Source organism: Babylonia areolata, chromosome 19 (assembly GCF_041734735.1).
Source record: "Babylonia areolata isolate BAREFJ2019XMU chromosome 19, ASM4173473v1, whole genome shotgun sequence".
In the NCBI taxonomy this organism is placed as follows: Eukaryota; Metazoa; Mollusca; class Gastropoda; order Neogastropoda; family Buccinidae; genus Babylonia; species Babylonia areolata.
In genome coordinates this window covers 56,847,905-56,872,071 of record NC_134894.1, presented here as the reverse complement: position 1 = coordinate 56,872,071, position 24,167 = coordinate 56,847,905, and the positions used below count along the sequence as shown (strand labels likewise).

At 37.2% G+C, this 24,167-nt stretch overlaps 1 protein-coding gene across 7 annotated transcripts in view; it reads left to right on the top strand.

Moving 5' to 3' along the window:
- The first annotated feature begins 434 nt into the window (after positions 1-434).
- LOC143293873 (SWI/SNF-related matrix-associated actin-dependent regulator of chromatin subfamily D member 1-like) overlaps positions 435-24,167 on the top strand; it is a 37,909-nt gene continuing 14,176 nt past the window's right edge. Inside the window, exons 1-18 of one of the 7 annotated variants that reach the window (XM_076605195.1) lie at positions 435-585; positions 1,878-1,968; positions 3,666-3,776; positions 8,911-8,937; positions 10,129-10,261; positions 11,088-11,130; positions 11,646-11,768; positions 12,111-12,170; positions 12,807-12,863; positions 13,894-14,013; positions 14,522-14,623; positions 16,157-16,318; positions 17,417-17,514; positions 18,295-18,345; positions 19,330-19,386; positions 21,441-21,495; positions 22,727-22,807; positions 23,733-23,855. In XM_076605195.1, coding sequence (XP_076461310.1) covers positions 508-585; positions 1,878-1,968; positions 3,666-3,776; positions 8,911-8,937; positions 10,129-10,261; positions 11,088-11,130; positions 11,646-11,768; positions 12,111-12,170; positions 12,807-12,863; positions 13,894-14,013; positions 14,522-14,623; positions 16,157-16,318; positions 17,417-17,514; positions 18,295-18,345; positions 19,330-19,386; positions 21,441-21,495; positions 22,727-22,807; positions 23,733-23,855 — 1,572 coding nt within the window. In that variant the 5' untranslated portion in view covers positions 435-507. Of the gene's footprint in view, positions 586-1,877; positions 1,969-3,665; positions 3,777-6,620; positions 6,738-8,910; positions 8,938-10,107; positions 10,262-11,087; positions 11,131-11,645; positions 11,769-12,110; positions 12,171-12,806; positions 12,864-13,893; positions 14,014-14,521; positions 14,624-16,156; positions 16,319-17,416; positions 17,515-18,294; positions 18,346-19,329; positions 19,387-21,440; positions 21,496-22,726; positions 22,808-23,732; positions 23,856-24,167 lie in introns of those variants that run through there. The other 6 variants (XM_076605194.1, XM_076605196.1, XM_076605198.1 and 3 more) reach the window with 6 other exon arrangements.

Sequence of the window (24,167 nt, the reverse complement as noted above, 5' to 3'; positions counted from 1 at the left end):
TATATAGGCCAAAGGCCTTTGCTGCGTTAGCAAAGCGACTGACGACTGCGTGCAGAGATTCTTCGCCATGGGCAAGGAGTCACGGATTGTAAGTCCGAGGTAAGGAATGTGCAGTCATCAAAAAGCGGCAGCCGGCTCCACTGACGTACTGCACTGGCAGAGCACGGTCAGCTCTTCACTGCCGAGTAGTGTCTTAGTGCGGGCCATAAGTTTTCGCAGATTGAAGACGTTTCCATCAGTCTGTAATCGTATGAAGATTCCTTCAGTGAGATCCTCTTCAGCCTATCTAAATATCATACTGAAGAAGCTTGCAAATAATTTATTTTACTTGTTCTCAATTTGCACACCACGCGGTAAAGCGTTTTCTTAGTTTTTGCACATCTAAATGTGACCATATTCTCCATCTGATCTATCCACTTCCGCTTCCTGTGGAATCAGCCGGCTGAGGAAAAGGTGTTGTGTGATACAAAATTGTGCGTGTTTTGTTTTATTCCAACCCGTATATTGATGCAGGGGCCACCTCAAAGATTCGCATCCTCTGGCCTACCAGTGCGGCCTACCTTTTCACAACCTGGATATGGAACAGTATGTATAACAAGAATATTATTTTCTGTTCATTCTGATCTTTGGTGCAGTGGGTCCGAACACAACTCCATTGTTTACAATCTGTGGACACAACACTGAGTATAGTATTGTGAGCAGCAAATACTGATACACCGTATCACACTTTCTCTATTCCGTTCTGGGGTGGGGTGTTTATGAATAACACAACGATTAAATTAGTATAAAACTTTTATTAAAAGCTCTGCAATCACACTCTAAGTGTCACTATCAGCGCCTCAAGATTATCTGAGTGCCATTGTGAATGAGAACATCACTGGGAGACTGTGTCAAATGGAAATGAACGATATAATACTAATTTCACTAAGAGACTGTATTTTGTGTGATTGGAAATCAGTGAGTTAGGCTTAGACATAGAGGCTGTATTTTTCAAAAGATAACACTTTACTTCTGTGGTCAGCATTGTTTGGAGAGCACGAAACAGATTAGGAAGTGACTCACCAGCAGTGTATGTATATATATATATATATATATATATATATATATATATATATGTGTGTGTGTGTGTGTGTGTGTGTATACTTCACTGCAGTCTATAACACAGTAGACTGGAACTGTTATGGAATGTGCTTTGACATGATGGTGTATATCATATATGGGAGTTAGGGTGAAAGCTCAGGCAAGTCAGAGGCCATTTAACTTGATGAGCAGTCGAAAAAAGTTAAGTGAATTTAGTTTGCACATTGATTATATTTTATAATATGCTGCATGTTCAGGATGATTGTTTCATGTAATGATTGTATTATTATTTCATTGTTAGGGATAGTGGGATTACCCAAAGCATCCAAGTACTCTTGGTATAGCATCTGGTGGCAATCTAAAGATGTGTCACTTATCTCATATGTGATATTGATCAAGAAGGTTCTTTTCTGGAGTTCAGTGTTTGGGATAGTGTTTGGCCAAAATAACCTAGAATTTGGCATAGGCAATGGTTCTGGAATATTTTTAAGTTGATGGTGACTTTCTACAAATTTGATTTATTGCTAAGAACATCTTGGTTTTGACCCACTTCAGCCAGATGTGAATCAATAAATGTATTAAATCAATGTGATATATCTTTGTACTAAATTGTAGACAACATGTTACTCTGTATAAATCAATAATTTGAATAAATGTGTTGAATCAGTGTAACGTAAATCAATAAATGTGTTGAATCAGTGTAATGTATCTTTGTAGACAGCATCACATGTTACTCAACACTTGCATTGTCATAGCTTTAGGCCTGAGTAAATTAGAGAGATGATTTACTGTTGCAGCCTCAGGCAGGTTCCAGATCTGGGTATGTTCCTGAAGGTCAGTTGGGAGGCCCATCCAGAATGACCATGTCCAGCATGGCTCAGCGCCATGGTGAGTGGTACTATTAATTATTCAAACTTATGCATACTATTTATTTATGTTTTAGACATAAAGATAAGTGAATTACATAATCATGCCTCTTCCACAATTCTACTTCCATGAAGTGCTGTATATTATTATTAACTAGGGATTCTGTACTTTTTGTGGGCCTTGTTACTTGTCAGTGTTTGGTTCAATTGTGTATTTTTCAAAATTTTAAAATCTATTACATATTTTTGTAATTCATGTCAATATATAGATATTGGTAAATATATGTCTTAATATCAGATACTGTACAGACAGTGTATACACTGCATAAGAGAATAAGAATAATTCATTAAACCTGCAAGATGTCTTTCAGTTGAAGTGATTTTGAAGAGGAATTGCAGGCATGCTTAGTCTTATCTCAATGATGGCACAAGGCTCCCATTAATACTGAAACTAGTGAAAGACAGAGACCATGGGACTTCTTCACCATGTTATCAGGGATCCAAGAGGAGGGATACAGTGTTTCCATGATTAATTAAAAAAAAAAAATCATTAAGTGATAGCGTGAATGATTTCAGAATAACTGAATAACTTCAATAGTAATTTATAGTTTATACATCATACACTGATGGACTAGGAGTGACATGTTTGCAGTCTGTCACTCTTAGGAATTGTGAATTATTTGTATGAATCATTAACCATGAATACCCTTGCAACATTTCCTTCTTTCTTTTTTTTTCAGTCAAGCTTGCCTTGCCTATAGTATACACCTGTTACACATTATTACTAATACAGTAATAGACTAGAGTCTTGCAGCCTTTTGACTTGGTGTACCTTTACTGTTTACATGAAAGGTGTTTTCTTAACTTGACATTATTGATGTTAACTGAAGCTTGCTGAGTTTTCACAGCATTACATTGCAGCCCAGTTGCAGCAGCTTCAGTCATTTTATCATTTTTTGATGTGTCCCACTGGATTTGGTGACATGTTTTATTTAGGTATATTTTTCACAAGTTTTTATGTTTCTTGGATGTACATTATTTTAAAACAATATAAAAACACTGATTGATCGATACCCTTATGAATAACAAAAATGAACGTCACAGAAGGGAGAAAGAGGTGTTTCTATGGAGAACATGTGACTTATTCTGAGTTATTGGTCTGGAGGAGGAGAACAAGGAAGAGAAAGGAAGAAAAGAGGTTTGAAACTTGAAACGTTTGACTTGGGAGTTCAAACTTTGTGTTACTGTTAGGTAATTGTTGGCTTTTGTTTTGCTGCACCTGATCCAGTTGCTCATTCAGTCATTGTGAAATGCTGCTGCTTCATTTGTGGGTTGCGACTCCGATGTTCACTCATATACTGTGAGTGGTGTTTTAGTTCACATGCGAAATGTTTTTACTCCGTCATACAGGCAGCCATACCCTGTTTTCTGGGGTTCTTTATGAGATATTAAAGTTATTCTTTTCTTATCTTATATTTCATGTTTTCTTTTCATGGAAAGCATACTCCCTCATTTGATATCATGCATGTGTATACATTACATGTGTGTGCACATCTATTGTCCATGTGTACTCAGGTGTTCTTTGCATTCATGCCACCTAAAAAAAATCATCAGCATGAATTTGATAATCCTGAAAGTGATACCGAATTTAAAGTTTTTTTTAACTGACAAGTGCCATCATTTGCTCATCCGTCTTCACTGAATTTATCATTGCAACAGTTGCTTCCCGCACCACTTCAGGCACAGCCATGCGCTGTGTCTCCACCTCCCCTCCTACAGCCAATGCCTCCACTTCCACAGGTTCTAGTTGGTCTGGCTCCAAGGGGCCAAGTAAGTGGAAGAGAATTCCAGAGGACTCAGTCCACCCAAGATCTGTTAATAAGCATATCCTGCATGATGTTGACACCACAGTTTTTCATGGTTAATTACCTGTCCCTTTTTCTTTTTATTTGTTTTTGGACTTCTTATGATTTTAGCTTCAGTTTTGTGGCTCTCTCATCTGGTGTTGGTTTTGTGGAGAATGCATGGCCTGACTGATAGAACTTGCACTAGAAACCCCCAGTCTTTTTGGTTTCCTGGACATCCTCTCAGTCTTCAGTATCTTGTTTGTCCTTTCAGTTCAACCCCAGTTGTTTAATACACCCTGCTACTAACTTTGCTTTTGTGGGTGGTGTTTCTGTGGAGATAGCATGAGCTGGTTGATACACTGTGTTGAAGTTGGCATTGACCTGGTGGTGATATACATGGAGTGATGGCCTAGAGGTAACGTGTCCGCCTAGGAAGCGAGAGAATCTGAGTGCGCTGGTTAGAATCATGGCTCAGCCACCGATATTTTCTCCCCCTCCACAAGACCTTGAGTGGTGGTCAGGACGCTAGTCATTCGGTTGAGATGATAAACCGAGGTCATGTGTGCAGCATGCACTTAGCACATGTAAAAGAACCCACGGCAACAAAAAGGTTGTTCCTGGCAAAATTCTGTAGAAAAATCCACTTCGATAGGAAAAGCAAATAAAACTGCATGCAGGAAAAAATACAAAAAAAAAAAGAAAAAAAAAGGTTGCGCTGTAGTGTAGCGACGCGCTCTACCTGGGGAGAGCAGCCCGAATTTCACACAATGACATAGAAATCTGTTGTGACAAAAAAAGAAATGCAATACATTAAAGAGAGAGAGAGAGACTAGAGAGAGAGGCGGGGGCTGGTGACAGGCTGCTAGATAGTCAGTCCTGTCATAGACACAGAGGTACAACAGCACAAGATACATCATCACACATCTTATGCCAGTGCCACACCAGTGTGTTGTTACCCCCTTTTTTTCCCCAGATACTTGCTGTTAATATTTTTGTCTCCACTCCCAGACTTACCACGTTGTGATAAGTCTCTACTTTTGTGGGAAGCTTTAACTGGCAAATGTAGCTCACAACTGCATGTATAATCTCTGAGGATTACACACATTAATTTTGCAAAAAAAACTCGTATTACAGTTCAGTTTAGTTACTGAAGGAGGTGTTACTGCGTTTGGACAAATCCATATTATATATATATATATATATATATATATATATATATATATATATATATATATATATATATGCTACACCACATCTGCCAAGCAGATGCCTGACCAGCAGGGTAACCCAACACGCTTGTCAAGCCTTGAGGGAAAATAAGAAGAAAATAAGTAGTATAAGATACAAAAGTAAATATGTAGATTAGTAATTGAATTAATGAATTGATAAATCAAAATAGAAAACAAACAAAAAAGATAGATAACTGACATATAATAATGACGATGATGATAATAATAATAATAATGATAATGATAGTAATAATGATAGTAATATAATGACAATGATAATAATGATGATGAAATTGATCAATAAATATAGAAATAAGTGTAAACAGTCACAGACACACACTCATGTGCGTGCTGCACACACACACACACACACACACACACACACACACACACACACCAACATACATACACTTAATGTGCACTTGTACATGTATGCACAGAACTCTCTTGTCACATACATGAAACCCCTTCTAATGTTTTATCCCCCCCAGATCCCCCCCCCCCCCCCACACACACACACACATACACACACACACACACACACACACACGTGCACACACACTGCCACCAATTTGCCGCAAGAGGGGTGGGAAAAAGATCTCTGATGTCTAGCGTGTTACTCAAATGCATTTAGCAAAGCCCAGAGAGAATCTGTTCAGTTTTGTGCAGTGTTGGTTTGGAAATGATACCAATATTCATTTGATTTGTGAAGGATCATGCTCTACCTTTCATGCTAGACTTAACAGCTGCTCCCTCTCTCTGTCTTTCTTTTTGTGAGGCAATCAGTGGTGTGGTGGCCTTGTATCTGGTTTTGGAGGTATTCTTTTACTTTTCTTAGGATTTCAGATTTTTCAAGATGTAGACCACTCGTCGTTACTCTGCCAGCAAGCTGCTCAGCTCGCTCATTTCCCTTAACACTTGTATGTCTGGGACAGTAAAAACATGTAATGGTTTTGAATCTGAAAGTTGCACATTGCCTCATGCACTTAAGGCTTCCCATTTCACTTTCAGTTTTTTGGAGGTTACTCATTTAATCTCTTCACATTACAGCAGAGTGCCAGATGCATACACACACTCACACATGTGCACACATAGCCTTACTCACAAAGCACATACAATGATACATGCACAGACACATCTAGTCTACATTATATTTATGCCCTCTTTTTGTTTTCTTTTTTGATAAAATATCATGACAATTGAGCTGTTGTAATGTTTTATGTTTATATTTGGCTCGATGATGTAAGGCGCTTTGAGCAGCATTAGTGCTGGATATCGCGCCATAGAAAAGTTATGAATTGTTGTTAATATTATTATTATTAAAATTAAAATACAGCATCTGTGGTTCAGAGAAACAGCTTCTCACCACACTGACCCACAAGTTTAACGTGTTATGGAGCATGATGAGCCTTTTGGCAGTTTTGCATGGATAGCTTATCAGCAGAGACCCTCATAATGTGTTGATCTAGCACTTGGTAGGACCAGTCTGATAAAATGTACAAGAATTTGTCAGCCTTCAGCATTTATCTCTGTACGAAGAAGTCCAGAGCAGACAGTGTTTCAGTTTGACACATTTGTTCACACAGCAGTGGGCAAGCCAGTAAAGTGTAACAGTAAACTCAGTTGGGCCTGATAGGAGTGGTGTGACAGATTGACTTTGACTGACTGCTGTTCTGAGGCCCCAGTTTAGTGGTTTTGGTCATTCAGTAGATCAGGTGAATGGGATACCATATGGCTTTATTTACTAGTTTTAGTTTCAGAATGAACACAGCATTTCAAGCTTCCAGATACCATGGTGCTATTATTTTAGTTGAAATATGTGTTGGTTGCTAAATAAATGTCTTAAAAAAAAAAATTCATTATAGTTCTCAGCTGACATTATTAGCACATACTCTTTGGAGAAGGAATTGGTATGGTGTATTTAATGCTATACATTATTTGGTTTTTTGCTTGTTTTGTGCATATTATTATTACTCCTTGTGGAGGGCACTTTGCAAAAGAATTCTTTCTTTTCTTGTGTTCTGCAGAGTCAGGTATGATTTTTTTTTTTTATAGTATACTTTGTTTTATATTTGTTAACAGTAAATGAGTAATATTGTAGTTTTGTGATTAAAGACAGACTTTGTGTGAATTAGAAGAGTTTGTTTTTTTCATTGGTAAAATGTTTATATTTCATGTGGTGTTGTATAGAGGGAGAAACTCAAAATGATTAGTGCTTGTGTGCATGTGTGTGTATGTAGTCTATAAATCATTAAATAGATTGGTTTGAACCGTAGATGCAATGAATGCAGATTATTTTTTAATGATGCAGATTTGTTCACCTCACTTGTATTATGCACATTTGTGCCAAACAAAGCCTGTGACTTCATGACTTACTAACATTTAAAGATATTTATTGGAATCACCTTATTAAAAAAAAAGAAAAAAGAAGAAATAATTCTGGTGGCCTGTATGCTTACACACAAAAGTTGCTGAAAGAAATGCCTGTTTCTGTGGACACATGGTCAATCACCATGTTTTCCAAACAAATTTGATATTTGATTTTATTTATTTTTGATACATTCGTTATTTCATATTTCTTGCAAAGAGACAGTTCAGCATTTAGCATTATGAAGACAAGAATGTTATTTCTCATGAAAATCTGCCTCACATTCTAAATCATCACTGTTCATTACTTTAGACAAAAGGTTGCACTGTTTTGAGATGTAAAATATAGGGTTATAACATGCACATGTTTGTATAATTTCTGTTTGTTAGATTTTAACTGACCACGTCAGTTGAAAAATTGATGGAAAAGGAATTGCAGTTGAATGCACATGATATAGCCTGTAATTTTCATGATGCTTTAAATGACTTGACATTGTTCAAGGGATCTCTGTTCTTAAAATCATTATGTTTATTACTTTTGTTTATCTTCAACATTTTTTGTTTGTTTGCTCTTATGAGATAGCCATTGCTCATATTGATGAAGGCAGAGTTGTATGCTTTCTTTGTTGTGGTATTGCATGTTTAGCAAGCATATATATAGTCTGTGCATGATCCTTAGGTACATGTTGTATTATTTTAGTTTAAATCATGTGTAATATCAAATGTGAATATTGATTAACATGCTATCACAACATCTACAATAATTAGCATGCATTTATATGTATATACACATATAAACATACATGTTTCTTTCTGCATCTTCCTCACTCTCTCTCTCTCTCTCTCTCTCTCTCTCTCACACACACACACACACACACACACACACACACACACTGGTCATTCACTGGCTGTCCATGCAAAACCCTCACCTCACCTGTCCCACCACTGCAAGTAGGACTGCCGAGGCCAAAGATAACAGAAATGGGGACATGTCATATTGCCCTTCGCCACAGGCACTGTCTGTCAACATACACAGAAAGACCTTGAGGAGAGGACATTTCTGCTGGATTCAGCTCTAGGTATCCCCTCACTGTTAATGAGAGTGTAAATGACATGTATCCCCTCACTGTGAAAGAGACCGAGGTGAAAATGACATACGATACATGTATCCCCCACGCTGTGAAAATGACAGATTGTAAATGACATGTATCCCTTCACTGTGAAAGAGACCGAGTGTAAATGACATATATCTTGTAGCCAGATTCTCTGCATAGCATACTGTTGACGTTGAAATGATCTTCATGACTTCGCTCTTTATTTCAGATAATGCTGAGATATGCACTAGAAGTACTGGGCAGAATTGTGTTGAACTTTTACCATTTTCAGTACAGTTTGATGGAGAGAAAAAAAAGAACTTATGAAAATACTATGGTATTTTTAAAAACCTTGTATTTCCAATGTTTTTATTTTGGATATGAATAAAAGATAGAAATTAATTCAGTACTATTGTGATGATTTCAGGTTCCGGAAAGAACAAAGAAGCTTCCAGTGAGTACTTATATTTTCAAAATATTTTTTCAAGTGCTTGGTAATGCCTTAGATTTTACACAGCTTCCCAGGTTCAGTTCTGGTGCTCATTTGTATGCACCACAAAAGATTCAGATGAACAGACTAACCAGTCCACCATCCATTCTGATTCAACCTACCAACCAACCAACCAGCCAGCCAACCAACCAATCATTCCATCAGCCAGCCAGCTAATGATACGAACTCTGTTGCCATCCACCAATAGCCCTCTGTACTTCACAAACCTCTTTGCAACATTATTTTTTTCAATTTTTGTTTAAATACTAAATAGTTGTAGTGTTTATTACCCACCCTTTATTATAACACAGATATGTGTTTGTGAAGTATTGCATTGGAGAAAGTAAAACTGAGCATTTAACACTGTGAATGTTTAAGTCTAGTTTACTGTTGTAGACTCAAGTTAACGTTTTTTTCAAATAATGATTAATTCAATAATTGTAACTTTTTGCAAATTATAATCAATTATACCAGTGGATCATTCTCCATATCTCCATTGAGTGATGGTTATAAATTCATGATTACGAAAACCATAAATTAAAACTACTTTTTTAATGAATTGTGTTCAGAAAGTTTTGATTTGATTCTCTTGGACATTTGTCACCTTTCACACACTGAAATCGTAAGTCATCCTTTGAATTCTTGTAGTCTACAGATCAATGTTTTGTGTATGAATGATTCTTCACAAATCTGGGAAAGTCTGCAGGTCAGTGTTTTGTGTATGAATGATTCTTTACAAACCTTGGAAAGTATGCAGGTCAGTGTTTTGTGTATGAATGATTCTTCACAAATCTGGGAAACATCACTCTGTGAAAAGAGTAATTCTGGGAGAGGAAAAGATATACCTCTAAAGGTATACATGTATGTCAACATGAAAACACTTTTTGTGATGGTAGACTCTGAATAGACTCCGAAATGTACAATGTCACTTTTTTGTTTTCTTTAGCAGAACAGATTTCTTCAGCACAACTTCAGTACTGAACCAGACTTATTACTCTTTTCTCAGGGTGATGTTTCCCAGATTTGTGAAGAACCATTCATACACAAAACACTGATCTGAAGACTTTCCCAAATTCTATTTCTGAACAGACGTATCATTTTTGAGTACCCCATTTATTATATTGTCTTGAAAAGCTTTGAGAGCATTGGTAACAGCCATGCCTAGAGCGGGAGCATCTTCAGGAATGCCACCTCCATCTCAAGGGGTGCAGAGTGCCTCCGACCGTAAACGGTCTGCTCAGTCTGACTCCCGTGCTTCTGGGACCACTTCTGAATCTCCCATGAAACCGTAAGTAAACTGAAGGTTTCCAGTGGATTTTTTTTTACCTCTTCTCCTCCAAGCTCCACCTCTGATTGTTCCAATTCTTGAATCCCTGGTCAACATACTCCTCATTTTTAGCATCAAAATCCAGTATATTAGTGTTTTACAGTCTCTGTTCGTCTGAAATAAGACAGTGTTGATTGTATAAATTTAAGTATTTTTGATAGCTCACAGGATGATATTTTTAAGCTCATGTGTGGTTATCCTTTACAGCATTTGCACATTTTCTTCAAAACATAAATGATTCCAGCATATTTCACAAAGATTGAAAGTTCTTGTATTTCAACATTTGTAGATATTTTTGCTTTATACATGTACATTTTAAGTTAGACATCTTTCTTTTTAACTGAAAACGTTTTGGCCTTATTGGTTGGAGAGGCTCTAAGCAGCATAATTTGATTTGATTTGAACTGAAAAAGTTTGACATGCATTTTTGCCTTTGAAAAAGTAATGCTTGTACAGGAAGGAAGTGCATACATCTATCCAATGGGTGGTACTGTCAGAAACTAAGCATACTGGAATCAAAGATAAAGGACAAATGAGCAAAAATACTTCTCCAGACAGATTATGTACGGATTATTTTCATGTTTTAAGATGGTATCTGCATGCATTTACAACAACTGTATTGTCAGTTGACTGAAAAAAGTATAATAGATGTGTGTTGTCATGTCAGTGAGTGTAAGGGGGATTTTAGCTGTATCAGTCTATTGGATTTGTGTAGTTTTTGTTTTTAAATCCTTTCAAGCAGGGTAGATTGAAATGGGAACCGTCAAGTTTTGATTTTTTATTTCAGGAAGAAGAAAAAGAAGATTGCGGACAAGATTTTAACAAAGAGGGTGAGTCAGTGAGTGAGTGTTACTTCTAGAGATTACTGCATTAACTTTGCTGCCATCAGTTAGTTTGCCTACAGGACTGAAATTCAATGCTCTTGTCTATCCACTCTGCTGTTTTGCCCGTCATCTTGTTTCGATAATATTCAGGCAGAGCATGGAGATTAAAGTCAATTCCAGCTTTCACAGGAACTGAGGAAGCCACTGGAATGTTGCAGTCTATTTTCTGCTGATGAATTTTAACTTGCCACTACTCTTCTGTACCCTTTTAATAGAAATATAGAATGAAGACATGCAAGAATTACCTTCTTGTCCTATCTTGAAAGTACCTAGAAAAAATCAGTTGTATGGTAGCATTCACAAAGATGCAGGACTATGTAATGTTATGGTGTGCTCAGAGCTATGGGGTGAATGAATGTATCAACTCGTGTGTTCACACAAAGTGGGTCTGTTTTAGCCTTGTCAGTTATTTTCATCAGATATAAATCACTTTATTGGTAACAATGCTTTGATTCTGACAGGTACGTGATTTGGTACCGGAATCTCAGGCGTACATGGATCTACTTGCCTTTGAACAGAAACTTGACGCAACCATTATGCGCAAACGTCTGGACATACAGGAAGCTCTTAAACGTCCTGTCAAGGTAAGGCTGTTATCAAGGTAATTTTGAGATCTTGATTTCTTTTTTGTTTGATATCTTGCAGTGAATTGTATTTTCTGAAGACTTCACTTGTTTTACATCCACAGATATGATTGTCAGTTGCTGATATGGATGATTGAAAAATGATATTGTTTTCCAAAGATGGAAACAGTGGTTAAATGTAACAGTAGTCAAATGATTGATATGAAATATTAGTTGTCAGATGATTAGATGTGAAATCTTATGTATCAAGTGCAGATTTAATGTTTTATTTGTTGATGACTGTGATGATGAAATATAGCTGTTTGCTTTCATGAAGTTTGTAATGATTTTTGTATCTTGCAGCAAAAAAGAAAACTGAGAATCTTCATTTCGAACACGTTTTTCCCACCAAAGGAGGGAGAGGTAAGATTTTCCTTTCCATGTGACAAAACTTTAATACTTGTAAATGATTTCCACTACAGGTTTATAATATAGATATATATATCCCTGCCATTGTTGCCAACTGCTTCATTTTCTGCATCTGTTGCAGACAATATACAACCTTTTTACCTCTGTGCTCCTGTTTTTTCCCCCCCATTACCTCCATCTTTCTGTGTCCCTTTGTGTTCCTGGCTGGCTATGTACAGTTATTGTTAACTCTTTCTCTGAATATTATGTGAGAACATCACACACAATTTCAAATTCCAATGAATGCAAACATTTAAATGCACACACATAAACAACTCACAGTGTCTCACAAAGATCACACACATGAAAACACACATCTCACACACACGTGTACATACTGTCATAAATTATGTTATGAGTTTTTCTTACCAATCTTCTCCATAAGACATTTTGTGTGTGCACGCAAAGGATGTGGATGGGTAGTCTGAGAAATATAGATAACTGAATCCACATTTCACTTTTTTTTTTTCAGGTACATAAAGTAGGATGAAAATGCACCCTGTTTATTTTTATGTGAAACATGGCAGTTATTTTGGTGTTATTGCTGCCACACACAATGACAATATGATTGTGTTGTGTGGATGTGTGCAGGATGATGACTCTGTACCTTCATGGGAATTGCGAATTGAAGGGCGTCTTTTGGAGGATGTAAGTTCTTATAAATTTGTGTCCGTGGATTTAAAGGAAATGTGCATCTTGATTGTATCCAAGGTCTACTTGTAGAAGGTTACAGAATCATGTGTTTTGTTTTTTTCTTTTGTTCCGAGGGACCTTTTCTGAATTTTAAGTGGGGGACGTTTACAGGTACAGATGCAATAAATACACATGCAGCCACATGCTTTACATTGGTAAAGTACACAAAGCATATCAAGTCACCAGATGAAATAGTTATTATGCATCTTGAAGTTGAAATAATCATGAACATGGTTTTCTCAATAATGTGTGTGTTTGTGTGCCCTTTTATGTATCAGTTTTGTTGTCCATTTATCTCTCTCCTTGCTGGAATTGTGAAGCACTGGAACAATGTTTTGATTATATGATTCATAAATTGCTGTTGAATTATGCAAATAGTAAATTACTGAAGAACTCATAACCATGAAGCAGGTGACGCAGTGGTACGGCTCCAAGTCTTCTCATATATGATATAAACCCGTGTATATACTCTGAACTTAGGAGCCAGGCAGGGCTAAAATATCCCTTGACATGTTTGTGGTGAGATTCAAATGTCAGTGGCCTTCCAGTTGCAGGCCTGGAGTACTAACACCATTGCAACGGGTTTCGTGAACTTGCAGCTGTGAGGTTTAGAAAGTATTGGGTTTTTTGTTGTTTTTTTTTGTTGTTGTTTTCTTTTTTTTCCCCCTTGCATAGAAGGTTATATTTTCTTTTCAACATTGTCTCCATTACAATTTCACATGAAATTTCACACCAATAAAGCAAAATTGCAATTCACACCACCTTAGCAATAGAGGTAATACATATATACACACATATACATGTATATATATATATATATATATATATGCATATATATATATATACATATACATATAACATACACACACATGTATAATATGGTGACCGTTTGCAAGGGTGTTTTTTTAGTTAACAAATAACTGATGAACAAGCAAGAAAGAATAGAAAATATTGTTATCATGTTTTTGCTTTTGTTTTCTCACAGGCAGCATCATCCAAAACGACAGACACAAGCAAAGTGAAGAGGAAATTCTCCTCTTTCTTCAAGAGCCTGGTGATAGAATTGGACAAAGATCTGTATGGACCCGACAACCATCTGGTTGAGGTAGGCATTTTGGTCCAAGTTTGTATTTTGTCAGCGACTTCTAGTCTAGTCTTCATCAGTACTCTTGTTTTGAAGGTCACAGTGATCATAGTTACCATTTTCAGACATCATTGTAAGAGGCTTGTGATACAGAATAGTTCTTAATTAGGTGTCACCTACAAATTGATACTTTTTCACCCAGATATTCCTGACAGCTGTTTCTCTTCAAGTTGAGTCTACTGTCATCTTGTACCGACCCTAATGTTGCGTGAAAGAAGTCCATTTGTTTTGTGTGTGTTTTTTTTTTTTTGCAAAGCCTTTGAATAAAGACATTATTTCTTAATATTTTTGATTAACCTGAAATTCAAAGATGCGTTGTATTTTGTCTCCATTTTATAATTGACGCAACGCAGTTATTGTTTATTTGTTCATATTCCCCTTCAAGTAGTAAGGCCTAGGTTTATCATGAATAAACCTGAGTTTTAGTCACCTTTTAAAAAAAAAAATTTTTTTTTTTTATACAAAATAGTGGCACAGGACACCTACGACACAAGAGACAGACGGGTTTCAAGTGAAACGTCCAGGTGACCAGAACGTCCGGTGCACTGTGCTACTGATGCTGGATTATCAGGTGCGTGATATGTCTGGAGATGGCGAGTGGATGATGAATGCGTTTCTTGTGTGTATGAGAATGTTTATAGATTTGCAGGTGAATTCACAAGCTTTTTGGGCCTTCATTTAAAAAAAAAAAAAAAAAAAAAAAATTCTGCTTTATCAGAGATGTTTTAATACTGAATTAAACAACACAACAAAATTTTTCTTTTGTTTATTTAACAACAACAAATATATATATATATGTAAATATGAATACATCTCTGTATATAATTTGATAAGATCTTCAAGTCTTTTACATGCATTTCCAAATTGTTCTCATGGAATTAAACATTGTGAATTTTGCATTTTTTTAAAAGCTGATTAATGAATATATTATCTTGTCACTTTTACTTGATGTCTTGGCAAAAATTAGCACAACGTATTAATCAGATATGATGATGAAGTCATTACAGAAATACCAAGGTGTAAAACAACACAACAAAGGTTAAGCAAATAGGGTAGTAAAACATTAAATTACCACAGTATAATCAACACTTTTACAGTAAACTATTTAGACATCTCGACTTAAATTCAAATTCAGCATAAAAAAAAACAACAACCCTACAATATCTATTCCACAGGAAACATCTTTTTGGCATTAAGAACTGAAGATAAGAAATTTCCATCTTCCCCCCTTATTCCCCTAGACATATCTGTGTTTCTTCTTCGTTTGTGGGTTGCAACTCTCGCGTTCACTCGTATGTACACAAGTGGGCTTTTACGTGTAGGACCGTTTTTTTTACCCTTCCATGTAGGCAGCCATACAGGGGTATATCTGTGATATCCTTACGTGACACAGTTCACTCTACTTTTGTCGAATTCTACTTGAGGGACATCTATCGTTAGCTTTAGGGATGATGGCTCGTCGACTTCTACCAGAGAGACGTCACACGCCTTGGGATGATGGCTCAAGAGGCATCGCTTCTGTGGTAGTTGCACAAGAGGCCATCACAGCACACAGACAGTAGAACATGCGAGCCCTCCACCTTGTTGCGCTATTCTGCACTAGTTGGGTCATGGTTAAGTATGTGTAATGAAAAGGAAATTTTCTATCTAAAATTACGTTTAAATAACATACTTACCGTGACCCAAATTTAAGACCCTCCCGTCCTCCCCGCTTCCTGTTCTCCCTGCTCGCTGCGCTGGTGATGGCATATTGCCATCAAAAGAGGGCGCTAGCCAGCTGGACAAAGGGGAGGTTACCTACTTCCGGGAGGTTATCGGCTGTAGTTTCGTTTTCTCCGCATAGGCGGATAGTAGTTTGCACAGGACAGGAATGTCAGACCCCTGCCTGAGTCTGCACTAGTTGGGTCACGGTAAGTATGTTATTTAAACGTAATTTTAGATAGAAAATTTCCTTTTTATTCTAGCTGGAAATTATGTTCATCCTCCATGATTTATAAAAACCCTCTATTCTGTATTATTTTACCTTTCTTTGGCGTCAGTTTAGCGGAAGCAGTTGATTCAGCCAGTAACAGTGAGGAAAACAATTGGTGTTTTGTTGTGACAGCCAGTGCAGTTCAAACTGGACCAGCGGCTGGCCCGGCTGCTGGGAATCCACACCCAGACCCGCCCCGTCATCATCAACGCTCTGTGGCAGTACATCAAGACACACAAGCTGCAGGACCCCTACGAGAGGGAGTACATCAACTGTGACAAGTACATGGAGCAGGTAGGTCGGCAGTCAGCTCTTTTACAAAAAGTGTGGTGTTCAGTTCTGGCAGAGGTAATATTTCTGTATGGTCCATAACTTGCTCAAAGTCCCTTGGTGGTGTTTGATTGGTGAGTGGTGGTGGTTAGCAGGAATATGGTTTAATGGTTCAGTTTTCTATATTTTGGGGCAGCTTGTGATTCATTGGTTGTGGCCATTCACTGGACTTCTTGCTAAAGACAATGAGAATTGATGGAGATTTCTCTGGATCAGGAATGGAATGTTAACATAATGTTTTTTGTTGTTGTGTGTGCGTCTTTAGTATGGCTGCATGGTAAGATGAAAGTGGAGTGGTGGCCTTGTGGTAACGTATCCGCCTTGGAATTGAGAGAATCTGAGTGCACAGGTTCAAATGTCACACTTGCTAGAATTTTTCCCCACTTCACTAGACCTTGAGTGGTGGTCTGGACACCACTAGTCATTTGGATGAGATGGTAGACTGAGGTCCCGTGTGCAGCATGCACGTACCACACATAAAAGAGCCCATGACAACAAGAGAGTTGTCGCTGGTGAAATCCTCCGGTAAAATCCACTAGGAAAATACACTCACTTGGAGGCAGAAAGAAAGGGAAAAAAAGAAGGGTGGTGCTGCACTGTGGCGATGCTCTTCTCCTGGGGAGAGCAGCCCGAATTTCATGTTGTGAAATCTGGTGACTAAAGAGTAAAACAATGCAAAATGATACAATAAAATGAATCAACAGTTCCAGTGTTAGCAGTCCACAGGGAACCATTGATGTTAGGTCAGCAGGAGGCCCCACTTCAGAGGTCAGTCCACCTCGCTGACCGCTTCGCCGTGGCAGCTTGTAAGAAAGTATTCCAGTTTTACATCCCAGTTTAGGGCTAAGACATCCTGTTGTCTAAATCCTGCTCATGTCCCCCTGAAAACTGCCTGCATGGTGGGGATAAAAATGGTCACATATATTATATAAAAGCCCACTCTTGTGTACAAGTGAACGTGGGAGTCGCCGCCCATGAAAGAAAGAAAGAAATCCTTCTCATATGTATTGTTTGGAGATCAGCATATATGTGTTTATATATATAAATGCATATGTGTTGCAGATATTTGAGTGCAAAAGGATGAAGTTTTCTGATATTCCTTCCAAACTTCTGCCTCTGCTGATGCCTCCTGATCCCATCGTCATCAATCACATCATCACGTGAGTCTGTCCTCATCACCCTCCTGGAGGGAGAGGTGGTAAGGGTGGAGGGTGGGGAAAGGGGGCAGGGGGGATCTGAACCATTGTCCACGACCACTATAGATTCAGAAAACTTTTCCTTTTAATGTCTGTATGTTTATAAATCTCTCTCTCCCCCTCTCTGTCTGTCTCGCTCTCTTTTTCTCTCCCTATCTCTTTCTCTCTCTCTCTCTATAGATAGATAGATATGATATATATATATGTGTGTGTGTATATATATATATATATGTATATATATATATTTGAAAAGAACAAAACATCGTTCCACTCCAGCTTCAGGCTACTCATCAGGCTTATGATCCAGTGATTTTACAGGCAAAAGGCTGTAGGAAAATATTGAATGAAAACGTCAGTGGACACTGTACATCGGTATGTGAAAGTGCAGTACTATAAAGTACAACACACTATGGTATACAGTACTGATACAATCTGTTGTGAACAGTGGAAAGAGAATTCAAATACAACTTTTTACTGTTGTAACAGGGTCATAACATACATCACAATTACTAGATTTCCTTCTAGTTATTATCCTTCACCCTTGGATTTAATTTTTGTTAGATTCACGAACAGTTATGATAGCTACCCTGTTGGTAGTTGTCTCTGTACCCTGCAGTGATGGTCAAACGCTGTATTCTTTCATCTTTGCTGTTTTATTGTCAACACTTCAGGGTGATGAGGTTGTTCCATTTTGAAGCTCTTGTTTTTTTTAACACAGCTTCTGTTTCCTTTTCTCCTGCTCAGTTGGCGAGATAAGGGTGTGCCATGGAACAAGAGTCTCACGTCAGCAATCAGGTACAGCTGGGGTTTTGTTTTGCTTTTTTTGACTCACTTGTGTAAACAAAGTGAGTCTATGTTTTAACCCGGTGTTCAGTTGTCTGTGTGTGTGTGTGTGTGTGTATGTGTCCATGGTAAACTTTAACATTGACATTTTCTCTGCAAATACTTTGCCGGTTGACACCAAATTAAGCATAAAAATAGGAAACATTCGAATTATATGCAAACTGCATTTACTGTTATATTTATATTTTTTGTGTTCTCTAAACTTGGCACTTTGATCTGATATTCTGACCCAACAACAAGAGCAGTCATTATTATCATTTTTTGTTCAAACAGGAACTTCTTTTGCTAAGCATGGAAGTTTTATTTATTTTGCAAACGTTTTGGTGCAGACAGTAAAGAAGGGAAATTACTCTGTAATTAATGCTAGGGGACTTAAATCGATTCTGGTTAGGACTTTTTTTTTTTTTTTTTTTTTTTTTTAACGCGAAGCTTTATAATAACAAACACAGAACACTTTTTAACGATTAGATTTTTAAAAAAGTGTATCACAAGTGAGTTTTGAAGGCCTTGCCTCTCTTGTTTTTTTTTTTTTTTTTTTGCTCTTTGTTTTTTTTTTGGTTTTTTTTTTTGCTTCACCACAGAAAATATTGAATCATTCGAGTCAAAATTATGAGTAATATGGGCTGACAAAAAGTTAAAAAAACAAAACAAAAAAAACAAAAAACAAGCAAACAAAAAAAAAACCCCACACATACACAGACATAAAACAACAAGAGCAACAAAAGAACAGAAACATGAATTGACAGTCAATTAAGCCTTTCACTTCTGACTGCAGATATATCCACGGTTTAGCGGTAACTTCATTGTCAGCTGTCATGCCACTTATTTGCATACGCTTACTTCATTGCAAATGGCGACTGCCTTGATTAGTGTTCGAAGCAATATCTCAGAAAGGTTTGGCTCGATTTTGATGCATTTTTGTGTGTTTCTTTGAAGTGAAAACCTGTTGAGCGTGTCAACATGGCTGCCAGGACATACGGTACAGAAGAAGAGGTAGCTAGAAATTTGATTGATTTACCGCACAACGTGGACAATAGCAAAAATACTTAAACGTGATTAAAAAGAAAAGCTTTTTGAGAGTAAAACAGGTACACCAGCTCTGTTCGGAGACAAAATGAAAAAAGATGGCACTGTACTGTGGTGACACTCTGGGAGAGCATCCCGAATGTCAGAGACAATCAGTAAGCAAACAGTAACACAACACAAATCGTTATTGAAGTTTTCAAAACGAATACAGATTTTTAGACACTCGTGTCCAACTTTCAGAGACAATCAATAAACAAAATGTAACACAACACAAACGAATACAGATTTTTAGACACTCGTGTCCAACTTTCAGAGACAATCAATAAACAAAATGTAACACAACACAAATCACTGTCGAGGTTTTCTTCTTCTTCTTCTTCTGCGTTCACTCGTATGCACATGAGTGGGCTTTTACGTGTATGACCGTTTTTACCTCGCCATGTAGGCAGCCATACTCCGTTTTCAGGGGTGTGCATGCTGGGTATGTTCTTGTTTCCATAACCCACCGAACGCTGACATAGATACAGGATCTTTAACGTGCGTATTTGATGATCTGCTTGCATATACCCACGAAGGGGGTTCAGGCACTAGCAGGTCTGCACATATGTTGACCTGGGAGATCGTAAAAATCTCCACCCTTTACCCACCAGGTGCCGTCACCGTGATTCGAACCCGGGACCCTCAGATCGAAAGTCCAACGCTTTAACCATTCGGCTATGGCGCCCGTCAAGGTTTTCAAAACAAATGCAGATTTTAGACACTCATGTCTAACCTTCAGAGACAATCAATAAACAAACAGTAACACAACACAAATCATTGTCAAAGTTTTCAAAACGAATGCAGATTTTAGACACTCATGTCCAACCTTCAGAGACAATCAATAAACAAAATGTAACACAACACAAATCACTGTCGAGGTTTTCAAAACAAATGCAGATTTTTAGACACTCATGTCCAACCTTCAGAGACAATCAGTAAACAAACAGTAACACAACACAAATCATTGTCGAGGTTTTCAAAACGAATGCAGATTTTTAGACACTCATGTCTAACCTTCAGAGACAATCAATAAACAAAATGTAACACAACACAAATCACTGTCGAGGTTTTCAAAATGAATGCAGATTTTTAGACACTCATGTCCAACTTTCAGAGACAATCAATAAACAAAATGTAACACAACACAAATCACTGTTGAGGTTTTCAAAACGAATGCAGATTTTAGACATGTCCAACTTTCAGAGACAATCAATAAACAAAATGTAACACAACACAAATCACTGTCGAGGTTTTCAAAACGAATGCAGATTTTAGACTGTCCAACTTTCAGAGACAATCAGTAAACAAAAAGTAAACAATACAAATCATTATCAAGATTTTCATTACTAATACAGATTTTAGACTTGCACCTATATATTTGCTTTACCTCTGTGGAAAAAAAAATTCTCTCACTGAAAAAAAAAATCCTGAAAAAGATGTTTACATATAAGATGTGTGCTTTGCCTTTTTCACTTGAGGAAGTAGTGGCTGGAGCAGGTATTGGTTGCTACAGTTACATGAGTCATGCCTGATTTCATGGAATTAAAGATTTTTACTTATGAAAATTAGTGAAGAGAATTATATCAGTCTTGATCCATAGGAAATAGGTGTAATGTACAGGTGGGTAAGCTTGAGGTTGTTTTTTTTTCCACTGTTATCATCCCTCTCTTGCCAGTAAAAGGAAAGTGTACATGTAGTTTTAAATTTATCTTAGATATGTTAATATCAGTGCAAGATAGCTGTAAAACAGAAGCTTCTTCAGCCACTGAAATTTGTGTGCCCCCCCCCCCCCCCCAATTATTTTAGAACTGTAGAAAAGCCAAAATCTTGCATTTGTATTATGGCTTGTAAATTTAGTTGTTGATCAGCTTGACCTAAATACACTTTTTTTTTTCGGAATGGTGGTGGTGGTGGTGGTATATGTGTGCATGCAGCCTGCATGAAAATGTACTTTTCTGATAATAGGCTGCTTAAAATTTCAGACTAGACGGTCCAGATGCAAAGAAGACCTGTTGCTATGACATTGATGTGGAAGTGGTAAGTGAGACTGATGTAGAAGTGTTAAATAACATGTTTTACATACATGTAGGGTATAGTGTGGATGGTAACACCTGGCAGCTGCTGGCTGTGCCATGATGAAGGATGCTAGAGTTCTAAGAAGATTGTTAGCTGAAACTATGCACCCACACTGGCCACTCATTAAAATCTGTGTTTCTAGAATTATTTTTGACTCACTTGTGTAAACAAAGTGAGTCTATGTTTTAACCTGGTGTTCAGTTGTCTGTGTGTGTGTGTGTGTGTGTGTGTGTCCGTGGTAAACTTTAACATTGACATTTTCTCTGCAAATACTTTGTCAGTTGACACCAAATTAGGCATAAAAATAGGAAAAATTCAGTTCTTTCTAGTCATCTTGTTTAAAACAATATCGCACCTCTGGGATGGGCACAAAAAAATTAAAAAAAGAAGCCTAATTATATGCAAACTGCATTTACTGTTATATTTATATTTTTTGTATTCTCTGAACTTGGCACTTTGATCTGATATTCTGACCCAACAACAAGAGCAGTCATTATTATCATTTTTTGTTCAAACGGGAGCTTCTTTTGCTAAGCATGGAATTTTTATTTATTTTGCAAACGTTTTGGTGCAGATAGCAAAAAAAAGGGAAATTACTCTGTAATTAATGCAAGGGGACTTAATTTATCACAAGTAAGTCTTGAAGGCCTTGCCTCTCTTGTTAGTTTTTGCTGTGACGGACTTCTTCATGGAGATTGAACAGGGAGAGGAAAAACAGATTTTTTGACACACTCATGTCACTTGCACCCATATATTTTCTTTACCTCTGAAAAACAACCACCAAACTCTCACCAAAAAGATTTCCTAAAAAGTTTTTTTTTTTTTACATATAAAATGTGTACTTTGCCTTTTTTCATTTGAGGAATGTCGACTTAGTTTTCGATGCAGAATAACTTTAATCATTCATGGTCTTTTTCTCCTCTCATTGTACAGACAACTGAAGGAGCCTGTTAAGTTTGGTAAAGCACAGTCAGCCACACAGGAATTTTAAGTTTATTATTTTGTCCTTTGTGAATGATCTTTTCTTTTGTAAATCTATGTGTTGGGCTCTGTTTGCGAGTGCATCTGTGTGGGAGAGATTGTGCAGGCATGGGATTGTTTGTGCTGCACCTTGTTTTGGTGTTGGGTATGTCGGATTGTACTGTTTGGTGCAAACGTTTTGCTCAAAGGTTTGTTTTCTTTCCCTTTTCAGGATGACACGCTCAAGCAGCAGATGAATTCTTTTCTACTGTCAGCACACAGTCAACAGGAGATTGCAAACCTAGAAAGCAAGGTGAATGAAAGAGATCATGGTTTGCCTTAACTGTGTGTGAGAAAGAGATCATGATTTGTCTTAACTGTGTGTGAGAAAGAGATCATGATTTGTCTTAACTGTGTGTGAGAAAGAGATCATGATTTGTCTTAACTGTGAGTGAGAAAGAGATCATGATTTGTCTTAACTGTGTGTGAGAAAGAGATCATGATTTGTCTAGAATGAAAGAGATCATGATTTCTCTTAACTGTGTGTGAGAAAGAGATCATGATTTGTCTAGAATGATGAAAGAGATCATGATTTCTCTTAACTGTGTGTGAGAAAGAGATCATGGTTTGTCTAGAATGAAAGAGATCATGATCTCTCTTCAGTGTTTGAGAAAGAGATCATGGTTTGTCTGAAGTTGAACAACAGTTTCAGAAGTATATTTATTTATCCAGAACATCTGTTTCCATATAAAAACTAAAAAGAAAGCACTTCCATGTTTTTTTCTATCAAGAAGTTTATTGTGAATGTCATAATGCAGTAGATTATGAAATGTGTGTTGATTATGAAAAATATATGAAAAAAAAAGAACTGGCATTGTCATCAATTCTTTAAAAGAAGAAACTGGTTTAATTAAGCTAATACCAAGACTGGGGTGGGTTCTTAACAAGTTTGCCTGTAACATTTTGAATTTTTACATTACAAACTTTATTTCAACATCAGAAACTCAAGATTATAAACTAACACAGGCTCAGGGTCAGTGCTTAAATGTATAGTCAATAAACCAGTCTACGATTTACAAATATGAACATTGCATGCAGCCATGTAAACATACATGGAACATATGTAACCATATTGAAATATTCTGTGTGTCTTCTTTGTACTGTGAATCAACCAAATGAAAAAAGTCTGACTGCGTTGAAGGAAAAATGCTTGTGAGACCGCTTTATTTGTTGATCAGATAAATGAAACAGTAGAGACCATCAACCAGCAAAAGACGAATCGAGAGTTCTTCCTCAGCTTTGCCCGGGACCCAAAAGCATTCCTCAATAACTGGCTGATCTCTCAGACACGGGATCTCAAGGTATGCTATAGCTGGTGTTTGAAAGCTGTCTGAGTGTGTGTGTGTGTGTGTGTGTGTGTGTGTGTGTGTACTTGCAGCTAGCAATCTAGAGTTTTTCAATTTGATTTGTCTATAATGTACACTCCTGGTAATGGAATATGGCTACCTTCATGGTGGGGTAAAAATGGCCATTCATGTATACGTCCACTCACAAATGCGAGGGAACATGAGTTGCAACCCACAAATGCAGAAAAAGTGTATAATGTATGGCTTGTTTATAATTATGTATATACACACAGGTGCTATCATGTGTATGTGGGTATTTGCAGATGG